This window comes from Pteronotus mesoamericanus, unplaced genomic scaffold (genome assembly GCF_021234165.1).
Source record: "Pteronotus mesoamericanus isolate MK-2021 breed Mesoamerican mustached bat unplaced genomic scaffold, CSHL_Meso_final scaffold_54, whole genome shotgun sequence".
Lineage (NCBI taxonomy): Eukaryota > Metazoa > Chordata > Mammalia > Chiroptera > Mormoopidae > Pteronotus > Pteronotus mesoamericanus.
The window spans coordinates 62,649,725-62,671,548 of NW_026555321.1; the positions used below are offsets into that span (position 1 = coordinate 62,649,725).

General features: G+C 38.2%; 1 protein-coding gene across 1 annotated transcript in view; it reads right to left on the reverse strand.

Moving 5' to 3' along the window:
- LRRCC1 (leucine rich repeat and coiled-coil centrosomal protein 1) overlaps positions 1–15,083 on the reverse strand; it is a 29,439-nt gene extending 14,356 nt beyond the window's left edge. Inside the window, exons 1-9 of the mRNA XM_054594864.1 lie at positions 14,896–15,083; positions 12,776–12,981; positions 12,404–12,469; positions 8,647–8,814; positions 8,106–8,281; positions 7,801–8,010; positions 2,116–2,312; positions 1,713–1,860; positions 412–560 (exon numbers count right to left, since the gene is read on the reverse strand). Of these exons, the coding sequence (XP_054450839.1) occupies positions 412–560; positions 1,713–1,860; positions 2,116–2,312; positions 7,801–8,010; positions 8,106–8,281; positions 8,647–8,814; positions 12,404–12,469; positions 12,776–12,981; positions 14,896–14,984 (1,409 nt within the window). The 5' untranslated portion in view covers positions 14,985–15,083. The remainder of the gene's footprint in view (positions 1–411; positions 561–1,712; positions 1,861–2,115; positions 2,313–7,800; positions 8,011–8,105; positions 8,282–8,646; positions 8,815–12,403; positions 12,470–12,775; positions 12,982–14,895) is intronic.
- Positions 15,084–21,824: the final 6,741 nt, after the last annotated feature.

Genomic DNA, 21,824 nt, shown 5'->3' on the forward strand with positions numbered 1-21,824 from the left:
CATAAGGAAAGCAGCCAATTGATGTTTCTCTTCACCCGCCCCCCGCCCGCCTTTCTCTCTAAAAATCAATCAACATATCCTTGGGTGAGAATTAGGGAAAAAAAAAAAAAAAAAAAATAGCTGGCAGCATTAATAAGGTACAGCCCGTTCCTTCAAGGAACTCTTGCTGGTTTTCACTTGGAAAACTTACTAATCTGACACCTCCAGCTGGAGGGCCCAAATAAATATGGCCAGCATTCTTTGTTTATGCAACAAGCTAATGAAGTACTAAATCTTTAAATACAATTAGTTCAAATTGAACTGAAACTACATACACTGGTCTCACTTCAGCTGGTCTAAACAAAGGTGTTCCAACTGCGAGTTCAGTGCTGTTTGGGTGATGAGCTAGCTCCAGTCATACTTTCCCCTTACCTATCTGTGGTGAGTAGAGCTAGGCTATTGATGTCTTTCTTTTCATTTGCATGTTTATGTAGTTCATCAATATAATCCATAAGTTTCTTTTCGGCTTGTTCGGCTTTCCATCTCTTCTCTCTCTCCTGGTCTAGTTGTTCAAGGAGTATCTGAAAGAAAATAGTAGTGTTATGTGAACTTTGAAAAGTTACCCATTCTCTCATTGCCCAACTTTCTCATTTATAATATGGGAATAACAGCATCTCATTCAGAATGCTGTGAGAGAATTAAACTAGGGTAAGTGAAGCATACAGAACAGTGTCCAGCACTGAAAGATCACTCAGGAAGTGTTAGCTGCCTTACTATCATAATGACAGTTACTGTTGTTTTTCTCAATATTAAAGCCTCTATATTTGAGAATAAAGGGAGGAAGCCCACAGCATGAAAGGTGAGAAACAGTTTAAAAAGCAATTATGGTATTGGAAGAGGAGTGCACATTTTAATCAAGACCAGTACTTCATAAGTAAAATTAGGGCAAGTTAATAAAATTACAGAGAAATCAATGTGTACTAAAAATTCTTAACACTTGAGAATGATTAAGGCAAATACTGAAGAATTTTTAAATTCTTAAATGCCGCTTAATCTGGAATCCATGAGTTCAAAACTGGGTTTTGGGGGAGTCCCTGACTTTACACACATTTTGTGAGTGTGAATAAATGTAGACTTCTCTGAGAAGACCAACAGATTTCCATAGATATTTTAAAATGTCTGAGGCCCAAAAGTTAGGAACCACCGCTTAAGAAATAAGAATTTGAAAATTTAAACAAGTTTCTTCCCCCACAACTATTTAACACATGATTTCACTAAAATCTGATTTTAAATAAACACATAATTTCCATTCCTTTAAAAATTATAAAAGTAATAATATCAGACAAAATCTAGTAACCAGAAAGAAAAAAATAATTTTCATCACTCCAATAAAAATATACACAATCTTTTGTGCTCATAAAAACATGCATTATTTTTCTGGGACTGGCTGTATTTAAAGCTATTCACATTTGCCCTGGCTGGTATCAGTGGGTTGAGTGTTGTCTGCAAAGCCAAAGGTTGCCAGTTTGATTCCTGGCCAGGGCACATGCCTGGGTTGCGGGCCTGGTCCCCAGTTGGGCTCTTGCAAGAGGCAAACAATTGATGTTTCTCTCACGCATCGATATTTTTCTTCCTCTCTTTCTCTCTACCTTCCCCTCCCTCTAAAATAAGAAAATAAAATCTTTTAAAAGAAATTATTCACATTCATTTCTCATGTATCTCTTGAATCCTACCCGGTAGGTGTTGTCTTCAGAGCTGCTGTTTTCAACTTTAATTAATTCTGTCTTCTGCTCTTCAGCTTCCTCTAATCTGTTACAGTTTGCTAGAGATGATCTTACATACAATTCTTTAAAGAAAGGCTGTTTCATTTTACGATTATAACTGTAAAGAATAAAACACAGACAATAACCCATAGAAACGGTCAATGTTTATGTTTTTTTACAACAGAAGTAAGGACAGATACAGGGATCTTCCTGTATAAATTTATAAGAATGTACTGACCAAATCTGAACTGGCAAGGCTGAAAAGTCATACATTTGACATTAGTAGAGTAAAAAATATCAACCAGAGAATAAGGAAGAAGCTAGCAGTTATTAACTTCTGTGCACTTTATTTCAATTTAACTGAAACACATACCTTATAAATGGGTTGTTGTTTTTATTGTGGTGCTTAATAGTCTGAATTGTTTTGGAATAATATGGGATTTTTGATCTCCTAGGAATTTTTCTATTACATTCTTTTCTGTTTACATAGTCACTTTCAGAAGTCATATCTGTGTCTCTTTTTGGTCTCAGGTCTTTCTCAGGAACATTATCTAGTAAAGAACTAGAAGTCTAGAATTAGAAAAACAACAAAGTTTGTTAAAAGGTTGATTTGGTATAAAAGACTAAAATTTGAAATCTCCTAAAATATATGATGACCTTTTACAAGATTAATGGTTTATAAAGTATGTTTGAAAATAAATACAGGAACTCTGCCTCTGGTATGGACAAGCAAGTTCCTCCAAGGTTGACTCTCTCAAAGTAAGAATGATAAACTCTGAGAAAAATACAAATAAAACTACAAACAAAAACTATTCGGAGGCCCTGAAAAGTGAAACAGGCTTATTCTAGAGGGGAGTTGACACTTTGGAAAATAACCAGAATGGGGTATTTCTGTCTTTGTGGTTTTTAGCCTGAAAACATACCACAATGTGTACTATTACGGAGGGGTGTCCAACCTGCAGCTCGCAGGCCGCATGTGGCCCAGGATGGCCATGAATCCAGCACAGCACAAAATCGTAAATTTACTTAAAATCTTTTTTTTTTTTTTTGCTCATATTTTTCACAGTGTTTGTGTATTTAATGTGTGACCCAAGAAAACTCTTCTTCTTCCAGTGTGGCCCAGAGATGTCAAAGGTTTGGACATCCTGATGGGAGTCTTAAATTCAGGTATAAAAATCAAGTTTTGGGGTCTGATGATTCAGAGGACAGTAGAGAGATGGCAAGAAGCCAAGTAAAGGACAAAATTCAGCCCAAGAGACAAAAGTGAATAGTTTAAATCAATGCAAGTTAAATGCTTGCCACAACAAATATCGAACTCTTTGGAGACTCATAACTGTACCAAGTCTCCATAACGTAACATTCACGATATCAGGAATAAAAGCCAACAATTGTCATAGGAAGAGCCAGGAAAGTATGACTTACTCCCAAGAGAAAAGGCAATCAATGGAGACCTAAACTGGGGGAACACAAATGTCCAAATAAGCAGACAATAACTTTAAAATAGTGGTCATAGCTGTGCTCAATGACATAAAAATTATGCTCGTCATGAATAAAGAGAGAAGAAAATTCAGCAAAGAAAGGGAAATTATTTAAAAAAAGAGGAAATTTCACAATGAAAAGTACAATGTCAGAAGTAAAAATTCACTGGGCTTCATAGAAGAATGAGGTGACAAAAACAGTAAGTGAACTTGAAGGCAGTTTAATATAAATTATTCAATATGAAGAACACAGAGAAAAAAGTTGGTAAGGTAGATATTTAGAGTCTCAAAGAGCTGCGGTTCAATATCAACAGATCAAGTGGGATCTGAATAAAGAGAGGAAAGAGAATGGGACAGAAAAATATTTGAAGAAGTGATGTCCACATTTTCCTAAATGGGTAAGGAAATAATTTAAAAATTTATAATGCTCAGAGAAACAAACCTGAAGCACGATAATATGAAGAAAACCATCCGTAAACACAATGTAGTCAAACTGCTAAAAACCAGGGGTAAATGTTAAGAAAATTAACGGGAGAAATAAGACAAATCCACAATCACATTTTAATATCTTGCATGCAACTGAAAGAACTAAAAACCAAGTCAGTAAAGACATGAAACATCTGAAAATACTATCAAGCATCCTATTCTGACGTCACAACTGTAGGACACACATCCTGTTCAAGTGCACAAATAACATCCACCAAGACAGGCATATGCTGGTCAATGAAAGAAGTCTGAGTAAATCAAAAGATGGAAATTACCCAGAATATGTTCTTTGAGAAAAAAGAAAGTAAATGAGACACTTCTAAATAATTCTTGGATAAAGGAATCACAAGAGCAATTAGACAACATTCCTAGCTAAATAATAATGAAAAGAAAAAAATCTTTCAAATATGGCTAAAGCAGTGCTTTAAAAGAATATTCATCGCTTTGAATCATTAAATTAGAAGACATGTCCAAACAAATTCAATAACCTAAGCACTTACATTAAGAAGCTAGAAAATGAAAAGTAAACTAAAAGTAGAAAAGAAATAAAATGTAGAAACTGTGAAAAAGTAGATACAATTAACAAAGTTGATTTCTGCAGAAATCAATAAAACCCTCAGCTAAATTGACTAAGAAAAAGAAAAAAGAGTTGCCTTAGAATTAATAAAGAAATTGAATTCATTATTAAGAACCTCCCAGGCCCAGATGATTTCGCTGATGAACTCTACAACATTTAAGGAAGACATAATTCCAGTCTTACAAAAACTCTTAGAAAACAGAGAAGGAGGGAACAGTTCATTTACATAGGCAGCACTAACCCCTGACATTAAAACCACAGACCCTACAGTAAAAGCATAAATCAATATCCTTCATAAGCAAAGACATAAGACCCCTTGTTAATACACCAGCAAACTGAGTCCAGAAATATATAAAAAAGAATTATCATAATTAAATGAGGTTTATCCCAAGAATGAAATGTTGAACATCATAAAATTAATTAATATAACTCACCCTATTATATGAATAAAGAGGAAAATCATATGATCAGTTCAACAGATGCAAAAACATTTGAAGAAAAAATAATTCAACACTATGAGAAAATTCAGTACACTGGGAACAGAGGTAAATGTATTTTGATAAAGAATACCTATAAACAACATGTAACTAACATCGCACTGAATGGCCACATAGAACATGCTCTAGAACCAGGAAAAATGCCCACCTCATCATTTCTCTTTGCACTGCACTGGAGACCCTAGCTGCTGCAATACAGCAAAAGGAACAGCATTAAGATCAGGGAAAAATAAGAAGTCTCTAGATGATTGTTCTTGTAGAAAATCATCAGAAATATATAAAACAAGGACTAGAACTAATAAGTTTTTAGCAAGGTCACAGGATACAAGAATCAACTACATTTTTACATACAAACAGCAATCAATTGTAGTTTCATATACAAAACTACAAAAATTGTTCAGTTATGATCATGTTATAAAACAAAATTCTTAGGAATAAATTTAATAAAAGATGTGTAAAACTGGAATGTTGAAAAATACTGCTGAAAACAATGAAATGAATCTAACTAGAGATGTGTTCACAGATTTAAGACTCAGTATTAAGATATTAATTTTCAAGAAAGAGATAAGCTGATCTTAAAGCTTAAAGAACTGCAAAGAATCTAGAATACCCAAAGTAATTTTGGAAAAAAAAAAAAATTGGAAGACTTATATTAACAGACTTAGAAAACTACTATGAAGAAACAAAAATCAAGACAGTATGGTTTGGGCATAGGATCAAAAAATGGATCAAAGAAATAGAAAAAAGGGACCACGGACAGATTCTATAGTTTGTGAGGTCATGTGACTTTTTTCAACACAGGTGTCAAAATAACCCAGGAGAGAAAAGCCTTTCCAGCAAGTGGTTCTGGGAGAACTGAATATCCACAAGGACAGGAATAGATTCAACCTTGCCTCCCTATAGACACCTCAGTGCAAAAGTAAAACCATAGCTTTTTAGAGAATAATAGAGGGGAATGTCTTTGTGACTTGGGGATACCCAATAGTTTTAAAATTCACAGAAAGCAATAACCATAAAAAAAAAGAAAAAGATAAACTGGACTTCATTAAAATAAATGAATATACAATCCACAATTTGAGAGAAAATATTCACAAATATTTGACAAATACATTTGACAAATATCTGATATTAGAATGCAGAGTATATAATGAATTCTTTCAACCCAGTAATAGTCTAACAACTCAATAAAAATATGGGCAAAAAGTTTCAACAGACACTTCACACAAGATTTATGAATATTCAATAAGCCCATAAAAAGTGCTCAACACTGACAATCATTAGTGATATTCAAATTAAAGTCATAATGAGTACCAGAACACACCCAGCAGAATGGCTAAAATAAGATCAGCACTGACACCCACACTGGTGAGGATGTGGGAAACTGGACAGTTTGCATTGTTGGTGGGACTGAAATGTATTGACCACTCTGGGTAATCTCTGGCGGTTTCTTATGTAACTGTATACACACTTAGCCTATAATCCAGAAATTCACCTTCTAGCTTTTTATTGAAGAAAAAGGAAGACATGATTGTATAAGCTCACAAAAAGACTTGTACAGTAATGGTCATAAACCTGGATGTAACCCATTGGAACCTCAAGAGGGCAATGAAAAATAAATGTTGGTACATTCATACAACAGAACACTACATAGCAATAACAAACTAGGGATAGATAATCCGTGCATTGGATTCAAGGACATCGGGTAGTATATCAGGAGATTTGGGATTGAAGCTCAAAGAGGTCTTACTAAACAAAGAATTCTTAGATAAACTCCTGGGTTTCTTTTCCATATAACAAGAACAGTGATGTATTAATTCCTATCTACTTGACTGGGTTGTAGTGAGAATGATATGACAGTGTAAGAGAAGCTGCCAAGTTCATTTCAAATTTGAATTAAGCTGAAATATAAATTCACTGGTCGAAAAGCTGGCCATTAGACAAAATGGAGATGAAATCTAAGGAAATGGAGGAGTCGAAAAGCTTAGTAATATGTCATCAATGATGTCAAAAGAATGTTAGGCCAGCACTGTGTCCCAGCTCTATCACTATCTCCAACTGTGGTCCCAAATGAAAATCTCTCTGGGCGCCCTGGCACGAAGAATCCCTGCAGCCTCAGTCACTTACTCACTCACTCACCTAGGGCAGGCCTTGTTTATTTAGCATTATTAGTGTCATAGCTACAACAGTTCAGTATGATTAAAAACCCACTGAACTGTAAATATCCCATAAGCATTCTCTGTTTCCTACCCTTACCTCATCTTTGGAAAAAAAAGTGAACATTACAAGTTGTGAAGTAATACTGACAGATACTTGATTAACAGCCTAGTCTCTCTATCAACAACCTTTCTACCCTACATCCAGGTTGAGGATAAGGTAATAGTCTTCTGTGCGCTAGAAGGTGTGGTGGTCAAGATAACACCTGCCTGCCGGTCAGAGCGAGGGCTGTAGACCCAAACAACAAGTTCTAGGAATTGTAGTTCATCCACACGTTCAAAGATTCTAAAAACCAGTGCAAAGGGTAAAAAAGAATGAGTATCTTAGGGAAGGAGAGATTAATGGGGAAGGTCTACTGGAAATAGAAGTTGAAGCAGGAAGTATATAAATTATACTTGATTTCAGCTGTGAGTCCCAGAAGTCGTTTTGGCCATCAAATGACTGAAGAGATAGGGGAGGTCAAAAGAGACTCAAAATTCTCCATGTTAGCAGATGTGAATCCTGAGTTCTGCTTCCTTCATTTTGAAATAATATAGGTAGGTCACTGAAAATAAGGTGAAGTACAACAGAAACTACTTAACAAAGCTTTGAAGGAGGACAAGGAAAACGAAGGGAGAAAGGGTGTCACCTTTTCCTCCTATTAGTACTATAACAATTCTGTTTCTGGAAAAGACAAAAATATACACACACACAGATACAGTAAAGGCGTTCGAATTGGTCCACTTGAACCCATTTTTTATTTTAAATTTTCTGAACTCCTATTTATTCAACAAATGCACTGTTTAGAAAAATAGAAAAATAGTTACTTCATTGAGAAGCTGTAAAAACTGATCATCTAATTTCTGAAGTTTCATCTCATTCTGAAAATCGCCTTCATGATTAACCTTCTTTGGCTCAGAAGACGGACATACAGACATAAAGGATGGCAAACCATTGTCCGTCGGTGTACTCGCAAACTGATCCAGGGGAGCCATCTCATCTATGCGGGCTGTCTCCACTGGCATGATGTCAGTGATCTAGGACAGACACAACCCAAATCCTTAACATTTATGCTTACTATTAATCAAAAGATGAAGTTACCTTTATATTAGGAAAAAACCCAATACTATACCTCATCTTCACTTATATTTAGGGGAGAATTAGATGAAACTAAATTATCCAAAAGACCTTCAAAGCACTGCAGACTTGATGAATTTATTTGTGACAGATTTACTGGTTCACCAAATATGTTCTTGCAATCCAGGATTCGAAGCTGTGGCAAGGTCTGGAGCATAACCGCTCTGTATCCTTGGAAACAAATCATTCAAAATGAAAAGTCAGGCATTAAAAAATGTTAGTTACTTCTAGCATCAACTAGATTCATCAACTACCAGATACATCACCTACAGTTGCAATGTTATAAAAATATTTCATTATGACATGTTAATTTCGAGGCACTAGCTTATCAAATGTAACTGTCTAAATAGAATGATTAATCTGTGCACTCTGTTTTTAACAATTTAGTTTGTCTAAATGAAATAATTTATTTGCAATCATGTTTTTCTAAATACATAGTAAAAAGTTACAAGTTTAAGACAAATAAAAACAGGTTAAAAACACCAGTTGCTTTGAACAGTGTTACAAAAATTTGAACATTGTTAATTAGTTCTTACCTGGTACACGGCAGACAGGATTATCCTCACCATCCTTTTCCAGAACAAGATTCGTCAGGAAGTGCAAGCCCACTACACACTGAAGTAAGTGATGGATGCTGTCTAAGCAGTTACTGTGCAGGTCGATATATTTAAGTTTATGTTTGATTCCATGAAGGGGCATCAAACCTGTAAGCCAAAAAAACCCTGCTGATGTCACCGCAGCAGCTACCCGAGTATCTCACCAAACATTTGTAGGTGGGTTCTATTTTGAGAGGCAAAGCAGCAGCATGACTGATGACTCGCTGTGAAAGCAGCTCTCATGAGGTGGGTTCAGTTGAGTCAACTGTTGCTTTGAAGAACAGAGGTTCCTGGAGCCTGGTTCTCTTCAAACAAAACAAATGGGCCTCCCCAGGCCATGGAGATACTTACAGAACAGCATAAAGAATGGCTCCAGGCTTCTTTTTCATAAGCAGACACTGAGTACACTTCAATTGTTGGTTTGAGCATAAAATACAAACAGCACGCCTTTTGATTTAGTTCTCTGGTAATATCTGTAGCTTCAGCTTACCTACAGTGTGGTGGTGCTAGGAAACCCATCCTTGGGCATCCTCTGACTTGGCTCAGCTGTGGTGCCCCAGGGCCATGCACCCTGCTGGCATACCCCCTGAAGGACTGGCTGTTTCTCTATTTTGCTTGTTAGTTCATTTTGTTCATTAGATTCCACATATGAGTGAAATCATATGGTATTTTACTTCTTCTGACTGCCTTATTTCACTTAGCATGTTCTCAATTCACATCCATGCTATCATAAAGGGTAAGATTTCCTTCTTTTTTATGGCTGCAAAGTATTCAATTGTGTAAATGTACCACAGCTTTTTTATCCACTCCTCTACTGATGGGCATTTGGGCTATTTCCAAATCTTGGCTATTGTAAATGATGCTGTTACAAACACAGGGGTGCAACTGGCTGTTTCTTTCCTGCCTCAGAACTTGCTTCCAAGTGGCGCTTCCTGAGCAACACTGTGGCATGCAAGTGTGAAGGCATCAAAGCCGGCAGGGCTCCCCTCAGTCCTAGAGAAGGGAAGTTGTCAGTGGACCAGCGCCCCAGCCTCCCTTCTTCTGGAAGGGCTGTTCTGAAATTCAGCCTACACTGAAAAGGTCCTGCTCCATGTTGCTGGTTGTCCCCTTAGAGTGGCCCTCCTCCATCCACATGCTCTCCAATGCCTCCCATCATGTCACATGCTAGGTCTCCAGCCAACCTCTGACCACACACACACACACACCCACCCACCCACACCCCCCCAGCAGGTTTCTCAACCTTCATTTCTCCATTTTCCTTCCTAATCATCCCACATTAGAAAGCACTCCCATCATCCCCTATGACTAGAGAAAACTCATGTTCATTAATTACCTTCAACTCCTTTTTCCTTCATTCCCTAATCTTATCCATCAGCAAGTCCTATGATGTCTATCCACAAAACACATTTACCCATCTCCAGTCTCCACCCTAGTCCAAGTCACCATCTTCTTTTCTGGACACTGTAGCAGTTCTCCACCGGATGCCTGACTTCCATTCCTGTCCTCCTAAAATCTACTCTTCCTCACTCAGAAGCCAAAGTAATCCTTTAAACACATGCACTATGTCACTTGTTTAAACCCTCCAATGGCTTCCTATTGTACCTATGAAAATATGCAAACTTCACCCTTTGCCTACTTCGTCTTTCTTCTTGAATACAAAGCCCTCACTTGTTTTGCTCCAGCCACACTTCCTTCAGACTCTCTATCATGGGAAGCTTGAGCAAGCCTTAGTGTCTCTGCATGCTGTAGCATATAAACTGCAATTATTTATCAAGGTGTTTCTGAACAAATAAAATTAAAAATAAGAATTATCTATTAGAACTTCCAGGGTGGTCTACTATACTTTTATATTCCTTATCAGTAAGTCACTAAAATTCATCCTTTTTAGGTATGGAGTTTGCTGCACTTTCACCAACATACAGTTGTTTAACTATGATTGAGATACAGAATTTCCACCACCCCAATCAGTGTCTCCCTATATAGCAATTTTCTCTCCCCATCTTTAAGCCCTGGCAACTAATGATCTGATTTCTACCTTTATAACTTTGCCTTTATCAGAATGTCATATAAATGGATTCATACAGTGTAGCCTTTTGTGTCTGGCTTTCACTTAGCATAATTCTTTCTAGATTTATCCATGTTGCTGCATGTATCAATAGTTCATTCCTTTTTATTGCCAAGTAGTATTCCATTGTATGGATGCATCACCATTTATCTGTTTACCAGGTGACAGATAGTGGGTACTTTCCAGGTTTTGGAGATTATAAATAATCATAGAAACATGATGATATGAAAAGCTATATAATCATATAAACACTCATGTATAGGTCTTTGATTAAACATGTTTTCATTTCTCTTCGATAAATGCCTAGAGTGGGATTACATGATATGGTATGTGTACATTTAACATTTTAAGAATACTTCAAATTGTTTCTCAAAGTACTTGTACCATTTGAACTCTACCGGCAATGTATGTATGTTCTAGCTGCTCCACAATCTCACCCGCACCACATGCTATAGTTTTTAAAGCTACCTATTCTAGTAGGTATGAAGTGGGTCTCATTATGGTTTTAATATGCATTTCCTCAGTTACTAAGGATGCTGAACATTTGTATATCATGTGCTTATTTGCCATTTGGAAATCCTCTTGGGGAATCGTGTGCTCAAATATTTTGCCTATTTTGGGAGGCTGCCACGATCTTACTTGTTTTTCTTTCTTACTACACTGTTAAGCCCTGCGACAAGAACTTTATCTTTTGATACAGTGATTTTTAATAAATACTTGAGTAAATAAATGAACTTATCCAAGATTCACATTTTTCAGATAAGAAAACTGTATAAAAAAATAGCTTTACTCAACAGTGCACAGCAGTAACAGATCTATAGCCAATACTCAATCTTAATACTTTCACATCTTCGGGGAGAAAGCTTAAAAAATTAAAATACTGCTGCTACTTAGGCTTAAGGGTAGGGATTAGATCATTTCATTTTTCTGTATACTAAACACCTAATGTAGGGTAGTGTTTTTTCAGTAGGGGAGAAAACAAACATGAGTAAGGCTGTTTCAAATATTGATAAAGATCAGAAGATAATTAGAGGAACTGCCAGGTCTAATTGGTTATTTGAAGAATAATTATGAATGCTAAAGTCAAAAAGAAAAAAACAATATATTTCATCCTCAATTTGCCATAGCCTTTGGGATGCTATATACACGTACTGTCTGATATGGCAGAATGACCACAGGTGGCTTTGTAATTTTAAATGAAAATGTTATTAAAATAAAATGACAAATTCAGTTCCTTAGTGCATTAGGCACATTTCAAGTGCTCAAAAGCCACATCTGGGTATTGGGTGCCATCCCAGACAGCAGAGATGTAGAATATTTTTACAAGAGAACTGTAAAAAGTTCTATTGCAACAATTTTTCTCTATAGAACAGTATATTCACTTATTATCTAAGATTAAAATATTAGTTCCCTCAAATGAGGTCTCTCCTATCCTATTTTTTTCTGTTACTGATCATTCTAGTTTTTGTTCCAATTTTTCATTCAGGTATAGCTGTGGCACCAACACATTCTCTAGGTGAGATTTTTGGTCAAAAATTGTATTATTAAGATTTTTGACATGCTGAGCTCGGTCTAACTCACCGCATATGGCAAATATTCAGGATTATAGGAAAATTAAGCAAATCTACTTACCACTAAGATCATTTATGTGGTTATAGGATAAATTCAGTCTAGTCAGATTAATTAGTGATTCAAGCCCTAAAATAAAATAAAATAAAATAAAGCTTTTGCAGGATTCAAATTAATTAGAGCTACATAATACTACAATGCTATTTTGTTTTGTTTTGAAGCAAATATTCAGTCTCAAATTAAACAACAGTGAAATCCATTTTATTGGTATTTTACAAAATAAAAAGATAACTTCTCTAGAAGATAAACTTTTATATAATAAATTTTAGAGTCAGTTTTCAAAAGTTTAACGTTCATCCTTCTTTTGGGAAGGAAAGAAAATGGACTTAAATGATCTTCCTTATTCAAAAGATTACATGAAAATCACTTACAAACCTTCTATTCTTGTGATCAAATTGCAGGACAAATTTAAAGTGCGTAGTTTTGTCAATGTGCTTAGTCCTTCGATTTGACTTATTTGATTAGATGACAGATCTAAATGTTGCAAATTCCAAACATGATCAATGGCTTCTATCTTTGAGATGTTGTTGCAATGCAGATTGATGGCATGGAGGGTTGAATCTAAGGATAACTCTGATATGCTATAAAAGAAAACATGTATTATCAAAAACAAGTAAAAATGAATTTTTAAATCATGAACAAAAAATTAAAATTTACCCAATACCCTGGAGATAAGTGTGAGCTCTACTCATTCTATAATGAAATCCTTCCTACTTATAAGTAGCCTTTAAATGTCTCATAAGGTGCAATGATTTGTATCACAAACCAGCATTTTGGACCATTTATATAAACAAGAAACCCTCCCAGGAGAGGCAAGTGACCCTAGGAATTTCTAGTTTCTCTATGCAAAGTCATCAGCACCCAGTGAGGGCATCAGTGTAAAAGCCCTGGATCCTAATAGCCCAGAGCAAATCTGCACTCTACCACCTTTTCTGCTGTTAATTGAGTAAATGAGTTAACCTCTCCAAGCCTCAGTTTCCTCATTTCATTCAATTCTCAAAATTCTAAACAGTAGGTATCATAAGGAAACTGAAGTTTACAGAAATGAAATGTGTCCAAGTTCTTGTAGTTATTACCTAACTGAGCCAGTATAAATCCAGATCTGGCTCTAGAGTCTATAATCTTACTTATCTATCTACAATGGCTACTTAACCCAGAATGTAACTGATTTAAAAAGAAATCATTGAGTATTGCTATTTCTACTGAAAAAGTGCCTATCTACCCTCCTTGACATTTGAAATGTACCACCCGTAAACGGAACTTATCTCTTCATTCTCTCAATTACTGCCATTTAAACTTGAACCTCTCTGAAGACACCAGTTCCAGGAATACAAACTAGCATACATAGTTGAGGGGAGCTGTATAGAGGCACAGTCGAGAACCAGGACACACAATGACATGGCATCTGCTCCATGTTCTGTGTACCCCTGTAGAAAAAGATGCAGTATTTCTACAGGTCAAACTAGCAATATCTATAGGTATGACTGAAATATTTCCCAATTATGTAGTTTCTGTCATTTACTGAACTATTTAGTCCAGATCTTATGCTATTAGCACGTGCTCTTAATGACAGCTATTTACTTTCTGAAACATTTCTGCTTTTGGAAATTAGTATTGTGCAGATTATGTGACACTGCAGAAAAAGCAGACAGAAATGTGTGTGAATTCGAACCCAATCGCCCATCAGGTGCATTAGGTTGGAAAAGTTATTTATATCCTGAATCTCAGATTTGTCACTTGTACAATTACCACCTTGCAGAATTGTTGTGAGGATCGGTGATAATACATGTAAGATGGACACACAGATGGCATTCAGTAAATGACAGTTACGATTAAATATAAAATATTCCTTTGAAAAAATAAGTCTTCCTGGGGTCTTCTGGCAAATTCTGGGCCAGGATCCAGAACAAGATGTTTAATTATGAACAGCCAGGCTCGCAAAGGAACAGCACGTGAAAAGGCACAGAGGAGCAGAGGCTGGACCTGGCTGTCATTCTGCCTGGCGAAGTAGACTGCCGGTGGGGAAATGGTTAAGAGATCGGGATGAGGAGAGGTGGGAAGGGGCCTGTCAACAACACACAGAAACAGCCAGGTACATCATGCACAAGACTGGATTGCATGAAAGAGGGATCGGGGACCTCAAAAGGGTTAAGCTTAGTACTTGCAAAAAATATGAGAACATATGCACCGCGGGGCTCTGCAAAGGACAAACTGGAACGGGGAAAAAGACCCGAGGCACGGCCAGTGAAGGTGGGGCGGAGGGCTGGGGTGTGAACACGGCTCCACAGCTGCCGATGTCGAGAGTGTCAAAGAAGGGTCAGCGCAGGGACAGGCAGGATCAGGGGAGGCGGGGGTCCTTGGCAAAGCAAGGAGGACGCCAACAGTATGCCATAGAACAGGACCGCAGAGGAGGGAGAGAGCGCGGCCCCTGCACCTCTGAGGGCAGTTTCAGAGTGGGTCCCAAGGAAGACGCCAGTCCCTCGGGCACCCTTCACCTCCGCAGGCCTTTGTCCATGCAGCACAGGTCTCCGTAGCTGCTGTCGCCGTCCTCATTCTCGACTTCCGCCTCCACGGGTGCCTCCATAGATGCGGAGCTGGGTCTCAACCGGCGCCCGGCGCTGGGTTCGACCTCCCGGAACACTCCTTACGACGAGCGTAAGTGCGGACCGCGGGGCGGGGCCAGGGCTCCCTCCAACCGCCGGCCGCACTTTCCCGCCTAGCCGGCGCTGCAAAAAGGGAAGTCGCGGCTTCCGCGCCAGAGGCTTCCGTTCCTTTAACGGCAGCATTGGCGCCAAGCCTGGTACTTGCCGTAAAGCGAGCAGCATTCGGTGGGCGGTATTGAAAGCGAGTGAGTCGTTTCTGTGGCTTTTCTGTGTCATTTTTTTGCGTTGCTGGCCCTGAGTTCTGAAGACGGTTTCACAACAGCTTGTCCCTGCAGATCTAAATTCTTACACATTCACAGGTTGTCCCCCATCGGTCATGATTGGTTAATGTTGGGGATGACTTCCAATGCCTGGTCCGCCCTCTGCAGCGAGGAGTCAGGGGGCCCATTTTTGTTCTGGGAGCTTTCATAATTCAGTAGGGGAAGCAGACGGGGTGAGCGCTGATGAGACGATGTAGGGGTAATACTGGACACCATGCTGACTGAAGGAACTTTCGTCTTACATGCCTGACCATGACTCCATGCGTTCAGTAAAATTCCATTGTTGAATTTAACCTAACCATTCTTAATGGAAAGAATGTACAATGACATCCTTTCTTAACATCAGTTCTGCAAAATAGTTGTTTTGTCCAATTACCATGAATGTTTGTGCAAGCATTATTTTACAGGCCCTTCAGATGGTTCACTGACCACGGAAAACACCTTGTGACTACCTGGGAATCAATTTTAGCCTGATTACGACCGTGGGACAATTGACCTCATCCTTCCTTATTCCCAAGCCCTACACCCATCCCAAGGCCCCGGTATAAGACACCCTCAGAATTTCTCAGGGAGTTCGACTTCGCTCTTCTGGCTGACTTCCTTGTGCACAAGTTCTTTTCAATTAACTCTGTTTGCTTGATCTTGTACTGAGTTCAATGCTCATTTTTATGACATTAAGACTCAAGAACCTGGCATTCAAGGTCGGGTAACATTAGGAAGAGCAAAGGAGCAATGAAGCTGACTGCAAATGCTATCGGTAGTGGGGTGTCCTAAACAGAGGGTATTGATGATTGGGCATAGTTATGCTAGGTCAGGGGAGCTCTGAGAATGCATGACATTCCACAAGGAAGACAATACCTGAAGAAAGTCAACCTCCTCATTAGATTGCTCTCTGAATCCAAGGTATAGCTCAACTCTGAAGCTATCACTACTGATCTGATGTGCTTCCTCATTACTTATTAAGTAAAGGCCTAACTTTCTCATTTAATATTGAAAATATTTACAGGCTTAATTATTATTAGTTTACTGTTTAGCGGGCAGTGCTCTGCCTCCGCTTCCCCTGGCTGAAGAAGTCCTGCTTATTTGTTCAAAACGTGTAACCATGATTCTCTATTCTGATAACCTCACGCTTTGGCATGTGTCTCCAGATCGTTCCAACAAGAGGTGGAGGTAGAAACTCTTTACTGGCTTTTTGATTCTTGGCTTACTTGTAACTATTTTTTTAATCAATCAAATTCATTGGAATGCTAGTCCTAGTCCCAAGACATCTAATGCTAAACCTCAAGACATCTTGCATGCTTCTGCTCACTCTGTTGGAAAACAGTCCACGTTGAATACTAACCTCACTTCACAGCTGGATTTCTGAGGCTTCCCTTCTTGACCATCCTGGCAATTCCCTTTGCCTTTTCCCCTCTTTGGATATTGTGTCTTGGGCATCATGTTTTCATTTTTTTCTTGGTTTATACTCTGCCATGGTATATGTTCTACAGGAGCTTCTTGAAAAGGGTTGTTACTTTATTAGTGTCTTCAAGCTTGCGATGTTCCAAGGGTCATCTTACGGGTTCCCAATGGTCTTAGCTTTCCACTTACGCTAATGCCAATGTCAATTGCCACTTATCATCCTTTCTAAGTTCCAAAATTTGGTTACATCCCTAATCTGCTGTTGTGTCTTACTGATCTTTTTATCACTATCTGTTTATGTGTATTTGATTTCTTTCATGTCACATTGTGGAGGACTGTGAAGACTGACATCCAAAGCCAGGCTAAGTGCTTGGCAAGCCACACTTCAACAACCTGCATCTGCAAAGCAGAACAAGCTGGCAGCTGATGGCAGCCAGAACCTGGGGGTTGAGAAGGAAATAGTTAACCGTAAGCTTCAGCTGAATGTGACTGCAGCTTTGGCAGAAGAAAGTTTGATCATTTAGGTAGCCTGGGAAATGAACAACCTTTGCCCATAGCTGCAAAATGTCCTTGAGCCTCATCTAACCAACTCCCATAAAATAAACATGGAGACTGTGTTCAGGGTCATTGTCTCTCCATCGGAGGACAATGCCCCACCTGGCCCTCGCTTTTCCTTAGACTGTCTTATGTTGTGTCTTTGCGTTGTGTTGTGTCTCTCTCAGTTTTTTGTCGCCCCGGCTCAGGGACCTCCACTCCACATGGGTCACGCCATCACATTAGTGGGGTTTCAAAAGGAATCAGGTAGCAACACATATCATACCAACCAGCAAAGCCTTATTACATTTTTATTAACCAGAATTATAGAATGACTAATACGGCATTTATATGGTGAAGGGAAGAGGGGGGAAAAAGTCGTTCAAGTGGCCATTAAATTGCTGCAGTCACATGGAGATTATGCCTTCCTCACTGTTGAGCATACTATGTTTTCTTTGGCCCTATTTCATTGTTAGCGTTGCTAGACAAAATGGACACTAGATGGCTGTGAAAGCATCTATATTCTGAACAAGCCATTTAGTTCAAGTCACCATATAATATCTTCTATAAGAAAAACATTTAAATACACACACACACACACACTATACACATATATTTGGTTATAAGAAAATGAGTTTAAAGCTACTACTAGTCATTCAGGATCATTCAGAAACTTGTAAATTTTCTAAATGTTCTTTATTAATAGTCTATAAACATTTGTTAAATATCTGCCAAGAACCAGGTTGTGAGTGGTGCTGGGGCCATAAGGATAAGCAATGCAGACATGACCCTGTCCACATGCAATTTACTGGCAACAAGAATTCAGAAACAAAACAATGATTACAAATGATAAATTGGAACTGTCTCAAGTATACAAAGTTTGTGAAAAAACATAAGATGCTACTGGAATATAAATCAGAATACCTAGCACAGACTGCATGAAGGAAGGCTTCTGAGGAAGTAAGGTCCACTCTGAGTCTGCAGGATAAAGACTGTTAAAGCAGCTGTTGAAAACATGTCCTTTCAAGGCTGAGGGATGTGAGAGGACATGGAATGGAGGTAAGGCCATGCTGCCGCTTTGGGAGCAAAAGTAGGTAGGGGGAGAGTGGAACACAAGACTGGTGAGCTTCCCAGGGTCCTATCATGAAAGGTCTTGGATTTCATATTGGATCTTTGGCAGGTGGGCATTTAAGAAGTATTTTAAGCATACTAATCTTGTGATTGCATATACATTTTTAATAGATAACTTACCACCCTTGCAGTATGGATTAGATCTTGTGACGTTTCCAACTTTTCTCAAGTTATTTAAATTATTAGATTAAAAATGTTCAAGAAATAACTAGTATCAGTGTATAGGAATAGTGGCTTTGGGGATCTAACTTAGGTCTAGTGAGAGACAAAGAAGCTCCCAAGATGAAACACTCAAAGGAAAATTTAGAAGAGGAATATGTATGAATATATAACTATACAAAGCATGTATAATGTACAAATATATGTATATATATAACCACTGCTAAATGCTCACAGTTAATATGACTTTTATTATAATTATTTTATTTTCCTAATATTTTATCATCAGTTGATACTTTTTTGGAATTATAAGCTGTGAAGGGATTCAGAATGAGTTACAAGGCATGGCTTTGCCTGCTTTTTGTCATTTATATTATGGATACCATAATATTCTCTGCTATGAGTTTGTAGTAGCATGGACTTTATCAATAGAGTCTTCCTTCGGTCTAAGGGAAAAACCCAAGCAGTAGGAACACATTGTATAATTTCATAGAATTTTTAAGATATTTAGAATTTTACATCTTTTTAATTTATTTTTTTAAAATACATTTGTCTCTGCCTTCCACCCATCACTTTCCCCTGCCCCCTCCTCCCTCCCTCCCTCAATCCTTCCCCTTTCGTTTTGACCATGAGACCTTGCTATATGTTCCTTGACTTTCCCCTTCCTTTCCTTTTTCCCCACCCTCCCTCCCTCCTTCCCTCTAGTCTCTGTTGGTTTCCTTTCAGTGTTGCTGGTCTTATTTTCCTTGCATCTTTGTATTGTTGGTTAGGTTTCGCTTATAGGCGAGATCATATGGTATTTGTCTTTCGCCCCCTGGCTTATTTCGCTTACCATAATTCTCTCGAGTTCCATGAATGCTATCGTGAAGTGTAGTAGTTCTTTTTTTCTTTCTGCTGCGTAGTATTCCATTGTGTAAATGTACCATAATTTTTTGATCCAATCGTCTACTGATGGGCATTTAGGTTGCTTCCAACACTTGACTGTTGTAAATTGTGCTGCTATGAATATTGGAGGAAAATAGGTTCTTTTGAATTGGGTTTTGGGGTTCTTAGTGTATAATCCCAGCAGAGGAATCACTGGATCAAAAGGCATTTCCATTTTCAGGCTTTTGAGAAAATTCCACACTGCTTTCCCCAATGGCTGCACCAGTCTGCATTCCCACCAACAGTGTACTGTATTCCCTTTTCTCCACAGCCTTGCCAGCACCTGTTTGTTGATCTGTTTTTCAAGGCCATTCTGACCGGAGTGAGGTGGTACCTCCTTGTAGTTTGAATCTGCATTGCTCTGATGGCTAGTGATGCCGAGCATCCTTCCAAATATCTCTGGGCCCTGTGTATCTTTTTGGAAAAGCGTCTGCCCAGGTCCTTTGCCCATTTTTTGATTGGATCATTTGTCGTCTTGGAGTGGAGTTGAGTGAGTTCTTTGTATACCTTGGAGATCAAACCTCTATCTGATGTATCATTAGCGAATATATTTTCCCATACGGTTGGCTCCTTTTCATTTTGCTGATGTTTTCTTTCGCCGTGCAGAACCTTCTTATTTTGATGAGGTCCCAGTTGTTTATTCTTTCCTTTATGTCCCTTGCTTTAGGAGACATATCAGTGAAAAAATTGCTGCGTGGGATATCTGAGAGTTTCCTGCCAATGTTCTCCTCTAGGATTTTTAAGGTGTTGCAACTTATATTTAAGTCTTTTATCGATCTTGAGTTTATTTTTGTGTATGGTGTCAGCTGATGATCCAATTTCAATTTTTTCCATGTAGCCGTCCAGCTCTCCCAACACCATTTGTTAAAGAGGCTATTATTGCTCCATTTTATGCTTCTGCCCCCTTTGTCAAATATTAGATGCCCATAGAGACCTGGGCTTATTTCTGGGCTTTCTATTCTGTTCCACTGGTCTATGGGTCTGTTCTTGTGCCAGTACCAGATTGTTTTGAGTATAGTGGCTTTGTAGTAGAGTATGATGTCCGGTATTTTGATCCCTCCTATTTTGTGTTTCTTTCTCAAAATTGCTGAGGCTATTCGGGGTCGTTTATGGTTCCATATAAATTTTTGAAATGTCTGTTCTATTTCTGTGAAATACGTCATTGGTATCTTAATAGGGATTGCTTTGAATCTATAAATTGCTTTGGGTAGTATGGACATTTTGATGATATTAATTCTTCCAATCCATGAGCATGGTATATGCTTCCATTTATTTGTGTCTTCCTTAATTTCTTTTTCCAATGTTGTATAGTTTTCTGCATACAGGCCTTTTACGTCTTTGGTTAAATTTATGCCTAGGTACTTTATTTTTCTTTTTGCTATATCAAATGGTATTTTTTTTCTGATTTCTTCTTCTATTGCATTGCTGGTGTACAAAATGCCTTAATTTCTGAATGTTGACTTTGTATCCTGCTGTTTTGCCAAATTCACTTATTAGGTTGAGGAGTTTTTTGGTAGAGTCTACAGGGTGCTCTATGTACACTATTATGTCATCTGCAAACAATGATAGTTTTACTTCCTCCTTTCCTATTTGGATGCCTTTTATCTCTTTCTCTTGTCTGACCACTGTGGCTAGGACTTCCAATATGATGTTGAAAAGAAGAGGTGAGAGCGGACATCCTTGTCGTGTTCCCGATCTTAGTGGGAAAGCTTTCAGTTTTTGCCCGTTGAGTATGATGTTGGCTGAAGGTTTTTCATATATGGCCTTTCTTACTTTGAGGAATGCCCCATTTATTCCCATTTTGCTGAGTGTTTTGATCATAAATGGGTGCTGTACCTTATCGAATGCTTTTTCTGCATCTATCGAGATGATCATGTGGTTTTTGTGTTTTCTTTTATTTATGTGATGTATCACGTTTACTGATTTGCGTATATTGAACCATCCCTGCATCCCTGGGATGAATCCCACTTGATCGTAGTGGGTAATCTTTTGAATGTATTGCTGGATGCGGTTTGCCAATATTTTGTTGAGGATTTTAGCATCTATGTTCATCAGCGAAATTGGCCTGTAGTTTTCTTCCTTTGTAGGGTCTTTATCTGGTTTTGGGATCAGGGTGATGCTGGCCTCATAGAAGGAGTTTGGGAGTCTTCCCTCCTCTTGGATTTTTTGGAATAGTCTGAGAAGGACAGGCTTAGCTCTTCCTTAAATGTTTTGTAAAATTCTCCTGGGAAACCGTCTGGCCCTGGGATTTTGTGTGCTGGGAGTTTCTTGATTACTGCTTCAATTTCCCCAGCTGGTTATTGGTCTGTTCAAGCTTTCTGTTTCTTCCACCTTCAGTGTTGGAAGATTATA